The 19,285-nt window shown below is 33.5% G+C and overlaps 1 protein-coding gene across 1 annotated transcript; it reads left to right on the top strand.

Annotated features, from left to right (window-relative positions):
- Positions 1-595: 595 nt before the first annotated feature.
- Positions 596-17,846, top strand: LOC115442103 (gustatory receptor for sugar taste 64f-like; the record flags this gene model as incomplete). Its single annotated transcript, XM_037444744.1, has 13 exons — positions 596-607; positions 1,156-1,211; positions 5,644-5,784; positions 6,561-6,682; positions 7,027-7,206; positions 7,603-7,754; positions 7,826-7,948; positions 8,578-8,732; positions 10,120-10,170; positions 10,631-10,793; positions 11,432-11,521; positions 14,272-14,347; positions 17,830-17,846. Coding segments are annotated over exons 1-13 (1,338 nt in total), but the record flags the coding sequence as incomplete, so codon positions are not given.
- Positions 17,847-19,285: the final 1,439 nt, after the last annotated feature.

Below are 19,285 nucleotides of genomic sequence, written 5' to 3'. Positions count from 1 at the left end.
CCTGCGTCCATAGCAAATTTTATTTTTGTACAAGAGACGGATTAGAAAAAATAATTTACCACGTCAACCCAGAGTTGGCTTTTCAGTTAAAGTTAAGTGCCCAGGCATTTTGAGTTTTAGCACTTAATATCTTAAGACGATACACGTACCACAGAGCAACTGTAATTAAAATTATTTAAGTATATATTGCTTCTACTCATTAGTAAAAAGGAATAGTTTGCTTTTATAATCTCAGTAGAATTTAACACAGACAAGTAAAGTTAATTTGGATTCCTAAATATGTATGTGAAATCCTTACTATGCGGCAACAAAAAAATAAACAAAAGAAAATCTATCATAATATTCCTTTACATTAACATTAAAAAGCCTTTAGTCACAAAACTCCGAATAATATAATCAAAATTAGAACGCAAATGCGATCCCTGAGGTCACGTCTAATCTTTCGCATCTATGATAAATGATATCATACATCCATAAAATATTAAGATAGGCCGCGCGTTGATTTGTTTTGAAACCATCAGTCTTTATTTACACAGCTTTGACAGTTCATTTTAGTATTGATATTGTGAATAAATGATTCCCGCTTCTGTTTACAATGAGTTCTGTTGTATTTTCCTTTGTATGGATGCTAGGTGAACGAATATGCAATACAATCATATTCTGATGATAATGGAAAGCCATCAATGGAAGCTGATTAAACACTAGTGGAATCGTGAATTACCTTAGAGATAGAAAGAGGGAATAGTTAGGTTTCCCGTAGTCAGCCATCTGATAGGTATTCTTCGCTGTTTTTTTAAATATACAGTGGTTGCGAACCAGTCAATTACAAAATAATATTTCGGATTCCTCTTGAATATAATTATCTTTTAAAATATATAGGTTAGTTGGGTACATCAGTTGGGTTTTACGCATAAATTCATATTTTGTCGACACTTTTAATCGTCGGATAAAAGGAAGGATATAATTAAGTCCAAAATATTTCCAAGTGACATGAAAGGCGATTTCGTTGATAAATGGCCTCCTGTTTCCGGTTGGTTGTCTTATATAATCCCTAAAAGATTTAAAACTACTTAATTTTGGTAACGGAATACTGCAAAGAACTTATGGTGGATACGAAGGGGAACAGCAAACCTCTAAATGGACTAAAAACTTTAGACTTTTTTTATTACACAAACCTACACTAAAAATAACCGTTCGACTTCAATACGAAGGTACGAGCCTCAAAAATATTAAGAAGTGCCAAAATACAATTATCATTTCAAACGAGACATGTTCAGATTCCGTACATTTAATCTGATAATTGACAAGCAAATCTTCAGAGAGAGCGCTCAAGTCACTGAGTTCATTAAAAGTTGCCTACTTCGGCCAATAATCGTGGATTAAATTGGATGTTACTTTTAATAACTTTGTGCCGCCTACTTGAAAATATACGGGTTTATATTTATTTCGATAACGCTGCGGTTTTAACTAGTATATCATCAAAGTATACTATTGTTTCTCCTCATCTTGCAGCTGGAGAAAAAACCCCGCCTAAACCCTGTGTATTTATCCTTGTGTCCACTCTAATCATTAGGTACCTAAATAACGGCACGCAAGGCCGCTGAATTAGTAAGGCAGACCACTTTTAAGCACAGTATCTAGTAAAGAATAATATCCAAGATATATGTACTTGAATATACGATAGTCTATCTTGCTAGATTTCATGTCACGCAACAGCGTACCACCAAGCAAACCTCATTGAAATTATTAATTGTGAGCGCAGTGAGGGTCCATAGCAAATTTGTCAATAGGCGATGAGTTTTTGGCTCACTTCTTTCTGTCGTAAAAAAAATGCTGCGGTACCGAATGAAAAACAGAATCGTATTTCATTTTCATTCATTTCACAATTATTGACATTTGGCGTTAAAGCTTGACCTCAAAATGATGTTGGCTGAAAATTTCATGTCTATACCAACGCACTTATATTGCCACGCGACTTTCTCGCGATCTACGTATTGTGAAAACATTTTGATTATGGCTACTGTAAATCTCATTATAATTATCTAATACACTTTAGTGTCCACTGAGCTTGGTATGTAAACGTCATCGAGTGTATTGAAATTTGCTTATGACTTGTCACTCAGGCTCTCATCAGGCGAGCTATATGGTCGTCTCTCATTCGATTTTACTTTTAAAAAATCTTTAAATCCTTCATAAAACTCTTAATGCCTAACATGAGATACTCTCCAAACATGACATCAAGAACCATGAATCTGCCTAGCTTCCATTATTTTTATTTAGTTGGTAAGTTATGTATATTTTATGAACATGTCACTTTTAAGTCCCCTTCAAATATAAGTAAAGAAAACTGCGCACCCTCACCGCAAACAACTAGCAACAGAAAACATGCAAATGACAACGCAAACATTTTCATATTTGACGTGAAAAGCAAATGTTCAAGTTGTTCATTATTTGCACAAACTCGCTGCCTTTTAGATCTGCGGGGCTTAAAACTATCTTTAAGCAAAGTGATGTTAAAAGGAAAAATAAAAACATTTCAAATTTCAAGTTTCGAATTGCAGTTAAATTTAATAAAATATAAGAGATTTGTGTTATTATTCATGAAAAGTTTATACAAAATTTAAAGAAATAATTACAGTTGAAAGAAGACACAATAAACGGTCTCATTTTGTGAGTCATAATATTTAATTATTTACAAAAACAAAAAATTATAAAAATGCTCTATATAGCAAAAATTCTGCGAATACCGCAGCTTAATTAATTCTTATGTGGAAAGAAATAAAACTCACTCAACAATAACACAAGTCACTAAGAAGAAAAGATGCAAAATAAAAGTGTAAACCCTTATTGACGTTATGTTTAAAAGTAATTTATATTTCGTCGGATATGGTTTAAATAAATGATTCATCCGTCCACGGAACCCAAAACAATTGATTGCTTCAATTAAACGTCCGAAGATTAGAAATTTCAACCACCGAGTGTAATACGAAATATATCTTCAGTACATTTTTGACTGAAATGGACGCATTTTCGTTGGAAATATTTAGAAAATATAAAACCGATTGGAATTGTAAGTACACCATAATTATATAATTGTTATTAATAATTATTTTTTTTAATATTATATTCTAATTAATTTAAATAAACCTTAATTTACTATGGACAGATAAAATATCGTGTCTTGTAATATTATGAAAGAGAAAAAAATATAATATATTTCTTAAATAAATCATCAAAATACTATTTACAAAATTCTCAGAAATTATCTTTTTAAAAAACCTCAATACAATGTAAATTCTCTATTGTTTATTTTTATGTTACAAAGAATGTCGGCTGATAGAAGCCCGTGTAATTCTAGAGATGATGAATCCTTATTAATATAATAGAGAGACAAAGGTATAGATGCCTACCTCTGCTTGCCACATCGTCGACCGCCGCGAAACCTACTAACTTGCTTGGATCATAAAGTATTTGGATCGGTCGTCTAATTTTTTTATTTGCACACGAAGTCAAGTAATATTATATAAAATTTGCATGCCATTTAATTTATAATAATGTTTATTTTTAATGCTTTGAATGACGAAACGAGCTTTCCATTCGCGATACGACCTCCCATACACAATAAAAACGCTTTCCAACACCTTGAATTATAAAATATTGTTTGGTATTCCACTGCGATAATACCGAAAAATAAATAAAAGGAGAACGAAAATTTTCAATCCAACCGAAATTTAACAAGGAGGAGCCATGAATTATAGTCTCTTCTAATTTTTACCACCACGAAAATTTTTCATCTCAGCAGCATAAGTGAAAATTAACATGGTACTTTGTATTATTGACCCAGCGACTTGTGTACTGTGTTTGAACAATTTTTAATTTGTGTTAGATATAATGTAATATAGCTTACGACTGTTAAATATTCTACATTTCTTAAGGTTATAAAGTGTTATAATCTCTTTCTTATCCTGCTGTGTGCAAATCTTGTAAAAGCTGACTTGAAGATCTATTGTTCCCAGGAGTTTACATTGCTAAAATAAAGCAACGCAAAGAAAAAAATATTTTGTCGTTTTTATTCTTATTTTTGTTGTCAAAAATTTAAATTAAAGCAACAACCATCAGCAAAGATGACAGAGAAACACTGAATATGTAAAACACAATAATATTATATTATAATGTGCAAATTTAAATCATCTGCTTCAGTGGAAGTTTTATGTTACCAATACGCAATACGATATCGTGATACGATATCGTTTCGTAAAACAATACGATTTTATACAAAGCAGCATCTGTTCAGACTCTAAAGCACAGTTAAAACCAGTTACAGACGAAAAGCAGGCTTTTGTATTCCGCGTTAAGTAAAGTATTGTTAAGACATTAAACAAACTAAGCGCAATCTCGTTAACCCTGTTTGTGCTGTAATTTTATTATGTTCTACGAATTGTTCTCAACAATTTAGTAAACTTATTTATCTAATCCGAAGACTAAAGAATTTTGATGATAGCTGAACTACTTTTGCTTAAGCCAAAATCAAACTAAACAATCCTTCTCGGTTTAGACCTCCTTTAACATCTTCTATTCACTACGGCATTGAGCTCTTTTTATCCAGTTCGATCCAGCGACTTTCTTCATTAGTGGGCTTCCATTCAAGGAGATGTTACACCTGATGATAATATATTTCACTGCCTATATCATACCAAAATCCTTTACTTCAATATAAAATTTTATGACAACAGTGATCATGATCACCTGATGTAAATGTTTAACATCCATCATTAAATTTCGTAGTACGAAAGTAATGGTTGCATTACCGACTTTCATGGAACCGCCTTTTCATGCAAAAAAGATTATATCTCCCCTTTTGTTTTTTTTTTATTTGGTTATAGAATTCCAAATTTCCCTTTCTTAACTTCAACCTCGTAGCCATTTTTGTATTTTGTCTCCTAGTCCTAACTTTAATGCTTTTTAGCACACATTTACAATTTTTATAGATTTAAAAGAAACATGTTAACTATCAAGTAAAACACTGAACAATAATAAGAACTGGCTAAATGTAAAGCGGGCTTCTGCTATTGTGTAGCAGACGAAACTTGGTGCGCTAGTGGCGGTCGGACTTAGCCGCCTTTATTGCTTCTACTAACTTTTAAGTCGCCAGGATATTAAAGCGATTAATAGTGTAAAAAAGGTATATGATGCTGAAAAACGTTATAAAACTTCGTTTCATAATCTTAAGCATGTCTTGCTACTGATTAGTATTATGTAAAATAAATATGTCTATTTTATCTTTTAACGAGGTATTGCTAGCGGCTTCGCTAGCGTGAAAGTAATCTCTAAATTAGCGTAGCCGGCCATACAGGTATTTGTACGACACCAGCGCCATCTACATAAAGATCATATGTTCACCAAAACTGGGTATATCATGATCATATGTTCATCAACAAATTACTGGGATAAAAAGAGCATATATGTTAATCCAAGACATGGTCTATCCGTGTACCAATACCATCGATTTTAGCGTTTATTTCTAACAAACATCAAAACATTTCACAAACAGTCACAATTAATACATCAGTACAAGTAATTAGATAATAAGGTAAACCAAATCTTAGAAGAATCATCATTTTTTACAGATCCGGTTCACGGAAGACCAGACTACTGCATTCCCGCACCGACGCCGCCACAATCCGTAACATTCCAAAGAACCATAAAGCCTGCACTGGTAGTTGGACAGTTGTTTGGGCTGAACCCCGTGTTGGGTATTACAGAAAATGAAGCATCTAAATTGAGGTGGGATGATGCATTATCTTTATTGTTTAACAAGGATTAAAGGGCAGACCAGCAAACGAGCAACAGCCACGTTGTGATATTAAATGATCGCCATTGCCCATCAAATAAAAGCAAGTAATATTAACAATACAATATATGTGTATGGTACAGCAATAATATATTAGAAATCAATATTTGTTCGTATTTAATGCGCTGCCATACCGTTCAACTAATTGATAGAACTTTCTAAACTTTTTGCTTGCACCCTTGTTATTTTATCATACTCTTACTACATTTATTGATATCAAGCGACTAATAAATCTAAATATTGTAATTTTGTTAATCTTAGTTCCCAATGTTGCTACTACTTTTTGATATCAAGAAAAAATCATAGTATTAAAAAACGAAAATGAAGTTCTAATATAAAATACTCTTCTTATTATCTTACTTCTTATGTTTTCTTGTTTTTTCTTACTAATATTATAAATAAAAGTTTGTAAAATTGTTTAAATGTTTGTTAGACGTAAACGCAGAAACAGCTAAATGGATTTGGATGAAATTTAGCACGAGATTAGAACATGGCCTGAATTAATGCATAGACTACTTTTTATCTCATTAATTTACTCTTATGGGTAATAATACGGTTTTAATCTATTTTTTTTTAGACATAACGCTGGTGTCTTACCGGAGGCACCATAAATCGCTACAGTGTTTTACTTCTGTAGCGGGAAACACGTTCCATGCGGGCAAAGCCGCGAGCAACACCTAGTATAATAATGTCATGTACTTATTTTCAGATTTACTATATTTTCGTTCAGATTTCTATACACATCAGTATCGTTGATCGGACAATCGGTGTTCGTATTTTTCTGTTTTCTCAAATTGTTCAAAGACACCGATGCTTCACTGGGCTCAAACAGTAAGCGTTTTGGATATTTCATTATTAACAACCATTTATTTTAATTTATCTCAAACATAAAAGGCGTCAAATCGATATTACCGTATAAATTAATATGTTATTTAACAGCACGTGAATTTCCTTTTTATCAATAACTTACATTATTTTATTTAAGTAATATTTTTTTTATTATGCCGTAAGAGTAGTTTTTAACATTGTCTCATCATCAAATAAGTCTATTTTGAACATAGCGTTATGTACTATTAATGCTACAATTAAGATTATACTCCCAACTGGTTCGCCCATTGTGTATCAAAAATTTCCAATTTACTTATAATAATCACAAAACAAATTGAATGTTTCAGCGTCAATAATCTTCTACACATCAAACTGTCTAACCACAGTAGTATTTCTGCGCATAGCAACGCAATGGCCAAACCTTTGCCGAGAAATATCTAGCGCCGAAACAACCGACCCAAACATGGACACTAATCTAATGAAAAAGTGTAACAGGTCCTGCGTAATCGTCCTTATTCTAGCTTTACGTAAGTTTATTACTCGAGATAATATACAAAAGAACTCATTACGGACCTCTTTAATCTTCTTAAGTTAATGTAGGCTCATAATTTGCTTTCGGAAGGTTTTGTTACCTTGAGTCTTTCTTACTCTGACTTTGTGGGATATTAAGGTGAATACAATATATTCTAAAGCAAAATAAAGGTTATAATAGTACCAGACTCCTTAAATACTGAGAGGGTTATTCAATAGTCTATCACCCTAGGCTAGTGCGTATTAACAAACACATATATTTGAAATTTTTCTAGAGAATTTTAAATAAATAAATATAGAAATAAATGTAAAGACGAACATAATTAAAGATAAAAAAATAATTTTGGGTAGAGAGGAAAAATATAGGTAAAAAAAATTGATGATGATTGCAGTAGAACACACGCTAGCAGATCTAAAAGGGATAGCAACAGCAGTGGACTGTGAACCACATCGACCGCTGTACGAAGGATTCATCATTCACAGCTTCCCTTGGATGTTTAGTATCATCCCTTATAATACAGCCCTCGGATTTTTTCCCATGTTGGTAATCAGTTTTCATTATATTATAAAGTTTTATAAAACTAAATATATAGCATCTTCTATTTGAACTTCCAGTTTATTAACCTGCAGTGCACTTTCAATTGGAACTTTGTTGACCTATTCATAATATGTATGAGTCTTTACTTGGTGTCGAGGTTGGAGCAAGTAAATAAGAGAATAGTAGCAGTTAAAGGGAGGGTAAGTAAAATATTAGACTAAATTCCACGTATCGTAGAAATACATAAATAAATACTTATTTTTTAGTGACAAAAACGAAATAGTTTGTCAATAATTAAGGTATGGCAGAAATATAGTAATAGTACCGATTCATTCTAAGACTTGAAATTAATGACTAAACCAATGATAAATCATATCTAAAAAGAGAATTAAGGTATTACATTCTTTGGATATTATTAAACCGACTACAAAGAATGAGTTCCTGTGTGTCGCAAAATGGCTTCTGAATTCCGTTACTGAATAAGATTATGATCATTATTTTCAATCCGATGTTGCATTAATTAGCCGTTTAATTAAACACCATTCAAATCCGTTTGAGCGAATACGCCAAAGATTGACCTAAAATATTCGTTGGTCAAATGAAGTAACCGTAAGAGATGCTAATTTTATAAAGTTAATTAAGTGAACATCTGAAGAAAGTATAGACCATTTGCTATGCGAATCTGTTACTTTTATGATTATACGATTTCTAGTTGATTTAGCTGATAATTTATAAAAGAACTTGTTCCACGTGTTAACATTTTTTTAAATAGGTAGCTGTAGAAGCAAGCAATTCAAAATAGTGTCAAATAAGTTACTTTCAATTTCAGTATTTACCACCGTCGTTCTGGAGGACAATGCGAGAAGACTACAATAGAGCTGCTCACCTCGTCAAGGTTGTTGACGACATCATAGGAAGTGTTATCTTTATATCCTTTGCCAGTAATCTGTTCTTCATTTGTCTTCAATTACTGCACACTCTTGCGTAAGTACAATATTATTTTCAAATGAAATTTATTACACAATTTATTTTTGGTTTTACCCAAGCTCATTAGTGAGATCATTGTCTTTCGAATCCATCTATACATCAATGCAGTGCATTTTGGGTCGTCCGCGGAGAGGTATTACTTAGGGTAATCTCAACCATAAAGACCTGCCGATACAATTATACCAAAATTTACTTCGAATTGAAAAATCGTATCGATAGGACTTAATAGTCATTAAATTTTGTCAAGCCCCCGTTACAGTCTGACATAAGAAATTGCAGACGTACTCCAGATGTTTAAGAAGACCATCTTAAGCGATGTTGATACTTTCCTAGCCGTGTGCCTGAATTTAGTATAAAAATGGATTGATATAGAACAAAGCTTTAGAAATTCATAAATAAAATTAGGAGTTGTAGCCAGCACACGCAGCAGGCGGCGCTGACGGTTAGTTGATCAATCGTTTTGTCGCGTTCATATTACACTGTTACTAAATCATTCTAAAACACATGTGTAATATCTGAAAACGAATATTTGAAAACATACCTTTATTAAGCCTCAATCTATAACAATGGAGATATTAAGCAGTTTTCTAAACTATGCCATATTGTATAAACTGGTGAAGAAAACACGAGGCTGGTACAGCCTAAAAGACCTCTATAAAAAAATTAAAGATAATGTAGTCTAGTGACTGCCTCGGTAGGATTGTTGTTCTACGCGTGCGGTACTACACCGCTATGAGTCGTTGAGCTTGGAGTTTCTACTCGGTATCAGCCCGGAGACTGAAGTTGGTGACTGATATGGCGATAGGCCCGCCCTTTCACATCCTGCGATGGTACCCACTTGCCGAAAAGTAGCTGCTCTAGTAGCACTTTTGCTTACCCCTTCGAGTATAAAAGTGTGATGTGTGTTTGTTTTTTTTATAAGTTGCGTTATGCTTAGTGGACTAAAGACTTAACTCGTCTTAATCATAGAGTAAGCAAGTAAAAAAAATGGCCAACAATAATGAATATTATTCTTTTATATAATCGCAAGTATCTAAGATATTTTTGATGACGTGCTTCGGAACATAAAATCTAAGTAAGCCTCTTGAAATCAATGACGTTATCAAAGTAAAGTAGGTGCAAACCAAACAGAATCAAAAAAGTATTTTAAACTTTAAAATAAGGAATATGAAAATGTAATATAACATTTTTCTTTTGTGAAGTCAGCCATAGCCCTCCCCGTTGAAACACTTCTTTGTTTGTAATCCCTTTGAATTTGTTTTATGTAAGAGGCGTAGAACAAAAGTTATCAAGATATCTTTTTTATACATTTTTCAGGTAAGAAATGCCTTTAGATGAGAATCTAACTGGAGTAAGTTTTAGTAATATTTTCCATTATTTCTAGAGATGGAATAAAGCCTGTACCAAGATGCCGAGTCGGAGTGCCAGATAAAAGGTAAATATTTTCCTGAGTATGTACAAATACGGAGATCCAGTGACGAATAAGTGAACGATCAGTATATAATACCAGCCCTGTGTTATATACTGTCCCACTGTTGGGCACGGGCCTCCTCTACTACCGAGAGGGATTAGGCCTTAGTCCACCACACTGGCCTAGTGCGGATTGGTAGACTTCACATGCCTTTCCTATAGAGAACTTCTCAGGTGTACAGGTTTCCTCACGATGTTTTCCTTCACCGTTAAAGCAAGCGATAATTCACAAAGAATACACACATAATTTTTAGAAAAGTCAGAGGTGGTATCTTCTTAATTAAAAGTTTAGTGACTGGTCCCTGAATGTTAGTAAAATCATTATTTTATATAATCATGCCAATACAAAAATATAATATTTACCTTCCTCATAGATAAATATTTCCCATTTCACATACATTGCGTGCTTTGTGCTTTTTTTTCAGACCATTACGAGGTTACGAGCAAGCAGTGTACTTCGTGTATTCATTTTTGTTCTTAGTAGCGAGATCTGTGGCGGTGTCGCTGACCGCCTCAAGAGTTCACACGGCTAGTCGCGAGCCAGCATACGCATTGTACGAAGTGTCTTCGGAAACTTATTGTATTGAGGTGATATGGTAGTCCTTTTACTGGTCAAAGTTAAGATGTTTAGTGACAATTTCTAATCAGTCTAGACGTAAATTTATGAATTATTGGTTGTATCCCGGAATTAATCACCAATAAATTAAAACAGAACCATATAGTACGTAAGTAACAAATTATAATAATATATATCAGCAAACGGTTGAGCCAGGAATCTTGATAGAATGAGAACATATTGAAGCAGCTGTTACACCATGTATGATAGGCACTATCTAGACAGACAGTTTCCTAGTAGTGGGATACATTTTAAATCCGGCTCTGTAGCGACCACCGTACACAAGGTGTTAAAACGCGCCATAGTGGCCCACGTAAGTGTCCGCGTTCCGGGATCAGCCCGTGTATATCCAGTTCCAACAGCATAATAGTGTTCATCTCTCATCAGTCGACATTATGTTGGACTTCACACCACTTACCATCAGGTGTAGTAGGATCACATCGTTATACATGTATAAAAAGGCTAAATAAATCCAGTAACCACTAGCAAATCTTCCAGTCACTGACATGTTTTGTAATAAATACTACATAGGCATTGGACATATTGACACGACAAGCACATATTCCAAGCAACCGACTTCGACGTTGCCAACAAATTGCGTTTATTACAGATCCAAAGATTCCTGGATCAAATCCACGGTGATACGGTGTCGTTGAGCGGGCTACAGTTCTTCAACGTCAAACGGGGCTTAGCGTTGACTGTAAGTATGTTTTATTACTAGACGGAGATACTCAATCTTGGTCCATCCGACCACAAAATGTGCTCTGAGATATCAAGATGATTGAGATCAATTTACCGGTGGAAAAGACTATAAACCAAAAATATCGCATAGCAAAAGATAATTAATAAATTATTGTTGTCCAGCAAACAGCAGCCGGTAAAATAATTAGAAAAAATGTTTTATAGAGCCTGTTTAAAGTATAAAAATTGCAGTTACCTATTATTTGATATTTTTGTAGTTAAAAATAGAAATACGTACTCGTATTTATAGGCATACATAGTCACGGGGGGGGGGGGTGACCATGAAGGCTGCAAAGTCTTCGAAACGTCAGGAGAAAATAAAATACAAAAACCGCGATAGAATCCGAAAATTAGTTTAATTTCAATGTCTAACATTCGCGTAAACATAAGAAATCATTAATCTGATGCCCTTACGCAATTATGAAATATAAGCATTAGATTTTGGACATCAGTTGCTCAACTATAACTTAGATTCAGGGTTAGCAAGCGGTTTTAATATTATGAAATTCCTTTGTTATAGACACCGGAAGGGGTTACAATTAATTACTGTTTCTCATAACTATATTGTGTTGGCGCAAATTCTAAATTGCTTGGTATAGTTTTTGCTATCTGTGATGCTTTTGTTTGGTATTTATTTGGTAACAATAAGCACTAGATTATAATTTATTTCTTAGTTGAATAGTTAAGTAATTACAATATTAGCGTAAGATAGTATCATGTCATATTAAGTATGCAGAAGATTTTATTTAAATAAGCTATGAAAGAAACTGTGACAGCGCAGTTGGAAGTGGAACGGACTGCCGATTCGAATGTCCGCCAGTTTAAAAACCAAAGAACACACCTCGTAACTTTTGAACGTCATATGTATATTCTTTGTGTATTTTCTCTCGCTTTAGCATAGACTTGACTTATATACGCAGCTTACACAATGTTTAAGGAAAAACATCGTGTAAGCTGCGTACATAAGTCAGTTTCTATAATTTCAAAGATACGTGAAGTCTGCCAGTCCACTCTAGCCTAGCTGGGTGAACAAAGGCCTAAATCATCTCAGGAGAAGGCCCGTCCCCAGCAGTGGGACAGTATTTATTTTTATTTGCATATACAACTATTTTACAGGTAATACCCAATACAATAGTGTAGTAAAATGGTTATTATAATATTTTATTATTACTTAATATTACATTAGCGGCCGATGTGAATTCCGTCAAATAGCATGAAAATATATCAATCTAGTTGGACAAAGCATTGAGCACACGTAGTGCGCGCGTCAATGGTGCATGCCGTAATAAGTTATATAATATAGAACTGATATATTACTAAAATGTCAAAATACGAATTGCCTGATTTGGTCGACAAACTCAGATTTTATTGCTCTTACCTAGAGCTGAAGTACCTGCCAATGAGGTGATCAAGTAATAATCAGATTATCATTAGTATCTCTCAAACAATCAGAATCATAATGACATAATAATCATTGATAAATTACTTTGTTCTCATAAAGAAGATTAATAAATCGACCTACATTTTAACGCGGCCACGAAATTAAAGCTAATGTAATATTTCTATGAAATCTTCTAACGGCGACGTGAAAAGGTGACACAATATTACAATAGCTTCATCTTGTCACACTTTTGAATAAACATTCAAAAAACGCGAATCGTAAAAAGGTGTCTGCCCGCAATTTTTCTCGGGCTTTCATATTTTTATCTTACGTAAAAAAATAAAGTTATTGAGGAATAATTAATGTAATTTATTTGATGCCGGTTTTAAGGAATTAAATTAGAAACTTTGTCGATTTTTATATGCACTACTATTATGTTAGGTTTTAGGTATTAATTGTTACGATGACTCAGTACTCAAAAATGGATTTTAGTATTCTCGTTGGTGGTTCACATAATTTTCTAGCGTATTATAAATTTTATTATAGTAAAGATTGTCTTGTAGTGTATGATAGGAAGTACCCAAACTGTCTAAGGAACTACTAAACCGAAACCAACCGGGATTAGAAACGTAAAAAAAATCAAATCCCGGTTTACCCGCGTGTTAGACTTTCGCATTTCAAAAGTCCCAAAATCTATGTAAAGAATCAGATACAAAAATCAAATATTTACTGCGGCACCAAATTACTGGGATAAAAAGTGGCCTACATGCTAAATCAGGTCAAGGTGTACCAAATCCCATCCAAATCCATTTAGCAACATTTCCGTTTACATCTAAGATATATTATTACAAATTTTCAAGATATGTAATATTAATAAGTAAAATAAAGAAGTATAATTATTAGTAAAATCATTATCACTACAAAATATAATATCACATCTTCTTTTAAAAGTTTAACCACTACGATATGAAACACCGCTCCAAGTTACGTGTGTCTATTTTGTTAACTTTATCTGAGTACTTAGCAGTGTTTGGTAATTTCTATTGTTACCGCAAAACTTTAGTTCGTGAGTTAACTTATATGAGAAATTGCCTTCTGTTTTGTAGTTTGTACTAAAGTTTTCTTAGCCGTACGCGGGGTTCTTTGCTACAATTTTTAAGTAGACATAATTTCATTATATTCTATTAATTTTTATATTATATTATATATTTTTTTTCTAATTATTTAATATTATTTTTTGATAAAAAGTCTGACATCTCATGGTAATTTAAGTCAATGAACCACCACATGCCTTGAAAATATATTTTTTTTATTACTAATTGTTACAGATTGCGGCTACAATAGTAACGTATGAATTAGTACTAATGCAGTTCACCGGATTTACACCTACCTCACCATCACCAATTTAGAAACTTATATGGAAACACAAAGGTATAGTAATAATTTACTAAGTTATAAATAATGATTTCCTCTAAACTCATGGAGAAACAACAAAACGAATAAGCTAAAGTTACTGGAAGAATTCCAAACCATTACTTTTTAAAGGAGCAAGTGACCCTACTACTTATGATTGCGATACAGTGTCGACTGACGAGAGATCACTATCCCTATTCCCTCACCAGTTGACACATTTATGCCGGCCTGTTTGAAACCGTAAACACAGGCTTTTCCCGGAAACCGACGCAATTACATGAGGACCTTATGGTAGTTCTACCATATAAGGACCACAGAAGGTCTAAACCTTGTGTGGTCGATATCCAGACGGAAAAAATCCTACCACAATAGACCTTATGTCTAACAAAGCGAGATACCGATGGCATTGCTTTGTAATTCTAGGTAGTGTTGCTCTTTCGAGTGGAGACCACGTATTGGCATGCGTAGCAATAGACGTCATCCACAAGGCGGACAGAGGATCTTGTATAGGTCGCAGCAACACGCTGGATGCAAGCCGTTTCTAACAAATTGGTCTTGAAATCTACGGTAAAAGCATTAATGTTCAGCAGTGGACTTCGAAAGGTTGAAGAAGATGTTGCAGTCGCTGATGTTGCTGTCGCCGTATCATTCAGTTCTCAAAATATTATAGTCACTTGCCTGCTTTTAAATTTTATAGCTAACATTTTAAACAAAAATTTGGTAGTTAACTTCTAAGTAATGCTTTTGATGGGATAAAGATTCTTTACGACATAAAATAAAGTGAACCTGTTACAAGTTATTCTTATTAAAATCAATAAAATGCTAATTTTTATGTTGTTTTTGGCTTATGTTGAGTATCTCCCAAAATGTGTCTGTGTTTTTAGAGTTTACACTAAAGAAATTGCTTATTTTTCAATAACTTCGTCAAATGTCACGCAAAATACCTTAGAACTAGTAAAACTCTTAGAAAAACAAATCTAACTAAAGATAAAACTAATCTCTTTACCAAAAATAACCCTTATACAAAACCACTCATGATTCACTTTCCAATCGAACTGTAACTTATTTTATTCCCAATGATTACTTTCATCAGATTAAAATGCCTCTCAATAAATTATAATCCATATAAAACCAATTTACGACATCGAAAAGAGCTTATCTAATAATTCGTAGTCGTTATATGTGGTTGCGTTAGGATAAATAATTTCCTCTCGATGGGATATTATTTGGTATTCTATTGTACGGCCCTTGGAAAACTCCAACAAGTTCGGGATTACGTTGGCCAGACGGCCATTTTCTTTTGTTGTTTTCTTATACGCCTTGTGAAGGAGATAAGCGTATTTTGCTTCAAAGATTTGAAGAACTTATAAGACTTATATGAGATTTTGTTTCATGCCACATATTTGTTTTCTTTTCGTCTTTAATATATTCCAATTTTCGGATCGACTGGAGTACTTTATTTGAAAAAAACGACGTCAATAACAGCTTTGTTGGTGGCGGGAAATGCAGTGAAACCGAAAAATACTCGATGAAATTCATAAGAAAAAACCGGATATAAACGTTTGAAAAAATCGACAAGCATGGGCGAGGGAGATGCAACTGCAATCTACACACTACAGTAGGTACTACATAACATCATTATTGTTTTTAATAAAAGGTATACGCTAAACAATAATAAAACCCCTGTAGTCGATACTTCCCATTATCATTCAGTTATTTTGATTCTGATTTGTTATGGGCCCTCCCAGCGCCCATGGATACAAAGTTTTGTTCTTTCAACAGAACACGTAACAATCGAAAACACGATTCGTCTAACTTCATTTTAAATGAAGCTATATCTCCCACGGAAGAGATTGGCTAAGTCCGGTGCCCTTCATTACATTACAAATTTCAAGTTTATTAGATCCTTTATTACTGATAATTCTAGAATTGTAGAATAATATATACACGATTTTATTTAAACTTCACTGATGAAAAAAATATATACTTATTTATTTAGTCTTTAGAACATGAAACTACAAAAATAAATGCAACTTATTTACAGAGCTCAAAATGAATGCTAAGCGATGTTATTCTGATATTTTGAAGATTTGCATCACACGGTGCAATTATTTATATCTCACAAACAAAAACGCATAAAGCTCATAAAACTTAAAGATAATCAATTGAATGAACAAATGTCGAGGTATTAAACTTCCAAGCAACTAACTTTTTTACTTTTACTATATCAATGTGGGTTTATATAAGTAGATTCTTTCTGCCATGATAAAAAAAAATACTTTTTCATAAAATCGTATATTACGGCATTGTTACAAACATTTTCATAATATTTAACTTTCCATGTATACATTATGTGTTTTAGGTCTTTCGTATGAAATCCAATTAGTCGTAGCAGTTTGTACGACATTCACATTATTGTCTTACGATAACTTTAATATTAGTGAAAAGATCAGACTAACATCACAAAAGCTAGTCATGTCTAGTCTCTCTTTACTTCGAGTAACTTTAAACCTGTTTACATTAAATTAATTTGTTTACAAAAGAACATTTGAAGCATTGCAAAACATTTTGCAAACAAAACCAAATTTTACAAGCACATTTCCTTATACAATCTTTGAGAATTTCCTTTCTTCGGATTCAATTATTCTTTATTTGTCGTATTGTATCAACACCAGCTCGTATTTCATAACAACTGCGGCTACCTGAAAATTTTCTATAATTACCAATTGTAAGTAACAAGAATTTCAAAGCGTTCCGAAACCTAGCCGAGTTTTGAAAGTTTATTTGCTTGTTGTGAAAATAAGTCTTATTGTAAATGTTGCATTGGTATTCGTAACGTTACATGAAAATATTTACAAACATAATGTTCTAAGTTTGTGTTTATTACTTGCTTCTATTCCTTGTTTCTAAAACATCTGAAAATATTAGTTTAATTGGCTTTACGATGTTTTGTTCAAATAAAATACTATTATAAATAACACGCAACCTTTCTCGTAGGTTCACATATATTTTACTACTAGCTTTTGCCCGCGGCTCCGCCCGCGTTATAAAGTTTTTCAGGCTAAAGTTTTCCGTTATAAAAGTAGTAGTTTCCCGGGAGCCTATGTTCTTCCCAGGGTCTCAAACTGTCTCCATACCAAATTTCATCTTAATACGTTGGGTAGTTTTGAGTTTAATACGTTCAGGCAGACAGATGCAGTGGAGGACTTTGTTTTATAATATATTTTATAGAACTTTTTAAGAGGAACAATCCCGTCATACATCATTGTTGCATAACTCTAACCGTTTACGCAGCGCACGCAACGGAAGCTCTCAAAACTAATAAATTGTCCCCGTTTTTGCAACATGTTTCATTACTGCTCCGCTCCTATTAGTCATAGCGTGATGATATATAACTTAGAGCACTCTACAAACAAAGGGCTATTCAACACAAAAATAATTTTTCAGTTCGAATCGGTAGTTCCTGAGATTAGCCATTACTGCTCCGCTCCTATTAGGTATAGCGTGATGATATATATCATATAGCACTCCACGAACAAAGGGCTATCCAACGCAAAAATATTTTTTTAGTTTGGACCGGTAGTTCCTGAGATTAGCCATTACTGCTCCGCTCCTATTGGGTATAGCGTGATGATATATAGCCTATAGCACTCCACGAACAAAGGGCTATCCAACGCAAAAAGAATTTTTCAGTTTGGACCGGTAGTTCCTGAGATTAGCCATTACTGCTCCGCTCCTATTGGGTATAGCGTGATGATATATAGCCTATAGCACTCCACGAACAAAGGGCTATCCAACGCAAAAGAATTTTTCAGTTTGGACCGGTAGTTCCTGAGATTAGCCATTACTGCTCCGCTCCTATTGGGTATAGCGTGATGATATATAGCCTATAGCACTCCACGAACAAAGGGCTATCCAACGCAAAAAGAATTTTTCAGTTTGGACCGGTAGTTCCTGAGATTAGCGCGTTCAAACAAACAAACAAACAAACTCTTCAGCTTTATATAATAGTATAGATTACCATTGTGAATGTACTTATACTATGATACGGTATATTACGCTGTGACGAAATAAATGCTATAAAACGATTTACTTCCGCGTTTTGAGGTCTGAAGAATCAGAATTCTTTTCTCACCTATTATATTAAGCGATATTGACTAGGTATAATCTTATCGTTATAAAATTATCGAAGTTTAATGATTTCTTATGTTTACGCGATTGTTAGACATCGAAATTAAACTTATTTTCAGATTTTATCGTGGTTTATTATATTTTTATTTTCTCCCAACGTTTTGAAAGCTTTGCAGCCATCGCGGTCACGGGGTTAAGTGAAAAAAAAATATTATGAAAAACCACGAAAAATTCTGAAAACTAGTTTTATTTCGATTATCAAGACAAGAAAAAAACTTAATCATAATAAAGCATTATAAACCTAAAGGATCTTTTTTTTTTCTTTAAAAACTATGACAGACGCTTGACACAAAATTAATTATTTTCTTTCATCAATATTTTGCGGACGAATAACACGATTGTTTTTTTTATTTTCTTTAATCTATGTTGTTGGAATCTACTGAACCATATTAATCCTATTGTAACAATGAATTTTCTTTCAACCAAAGCCTTTTAACATCATGCTAATACCTTAGAAACCGCAATATCAGACGGGTTGAGGTGGACTTTGATGTTAGTACATCGAGCACCTTCCGAGCCCCTTTGTATTCGCTTTTGTAAGGAAAATCCACACAAACGCTTTAAATTAGGTGTGATACAGCAATTCGAAATTGATTTTGCGTCGGACTGCAGCTTGGTATGTTTTGTCGTATCTAATAGTGTTACTTTGTAAGTGGAAGTACGACTTCCTGTATTAACCGAATTTATGGAGAGTTTACAGAGTGTCACAGAAAAGTAGCAACAACAATCGTAATTACA

This window comes from Manduca sexta, chromosome 28, assembly GCF_014839805.1.
Source record: "Manduca sexta isolate Smith_Timp_Sample1 chromosome 28, JHU_Msex_v1.0, whole genome shotgun sequence".
NCBI classification, from domain to species: Eukaryota; Metazoa; Arthropoda; class Insecta; order Lepidoptera; family Sphingidae; genus Manduca; species Manduca sexta.
Note: the sequence above shows the minus strand (reverse complement) of the source record. Positions and strands in the feature narration are given on the sequence as shown.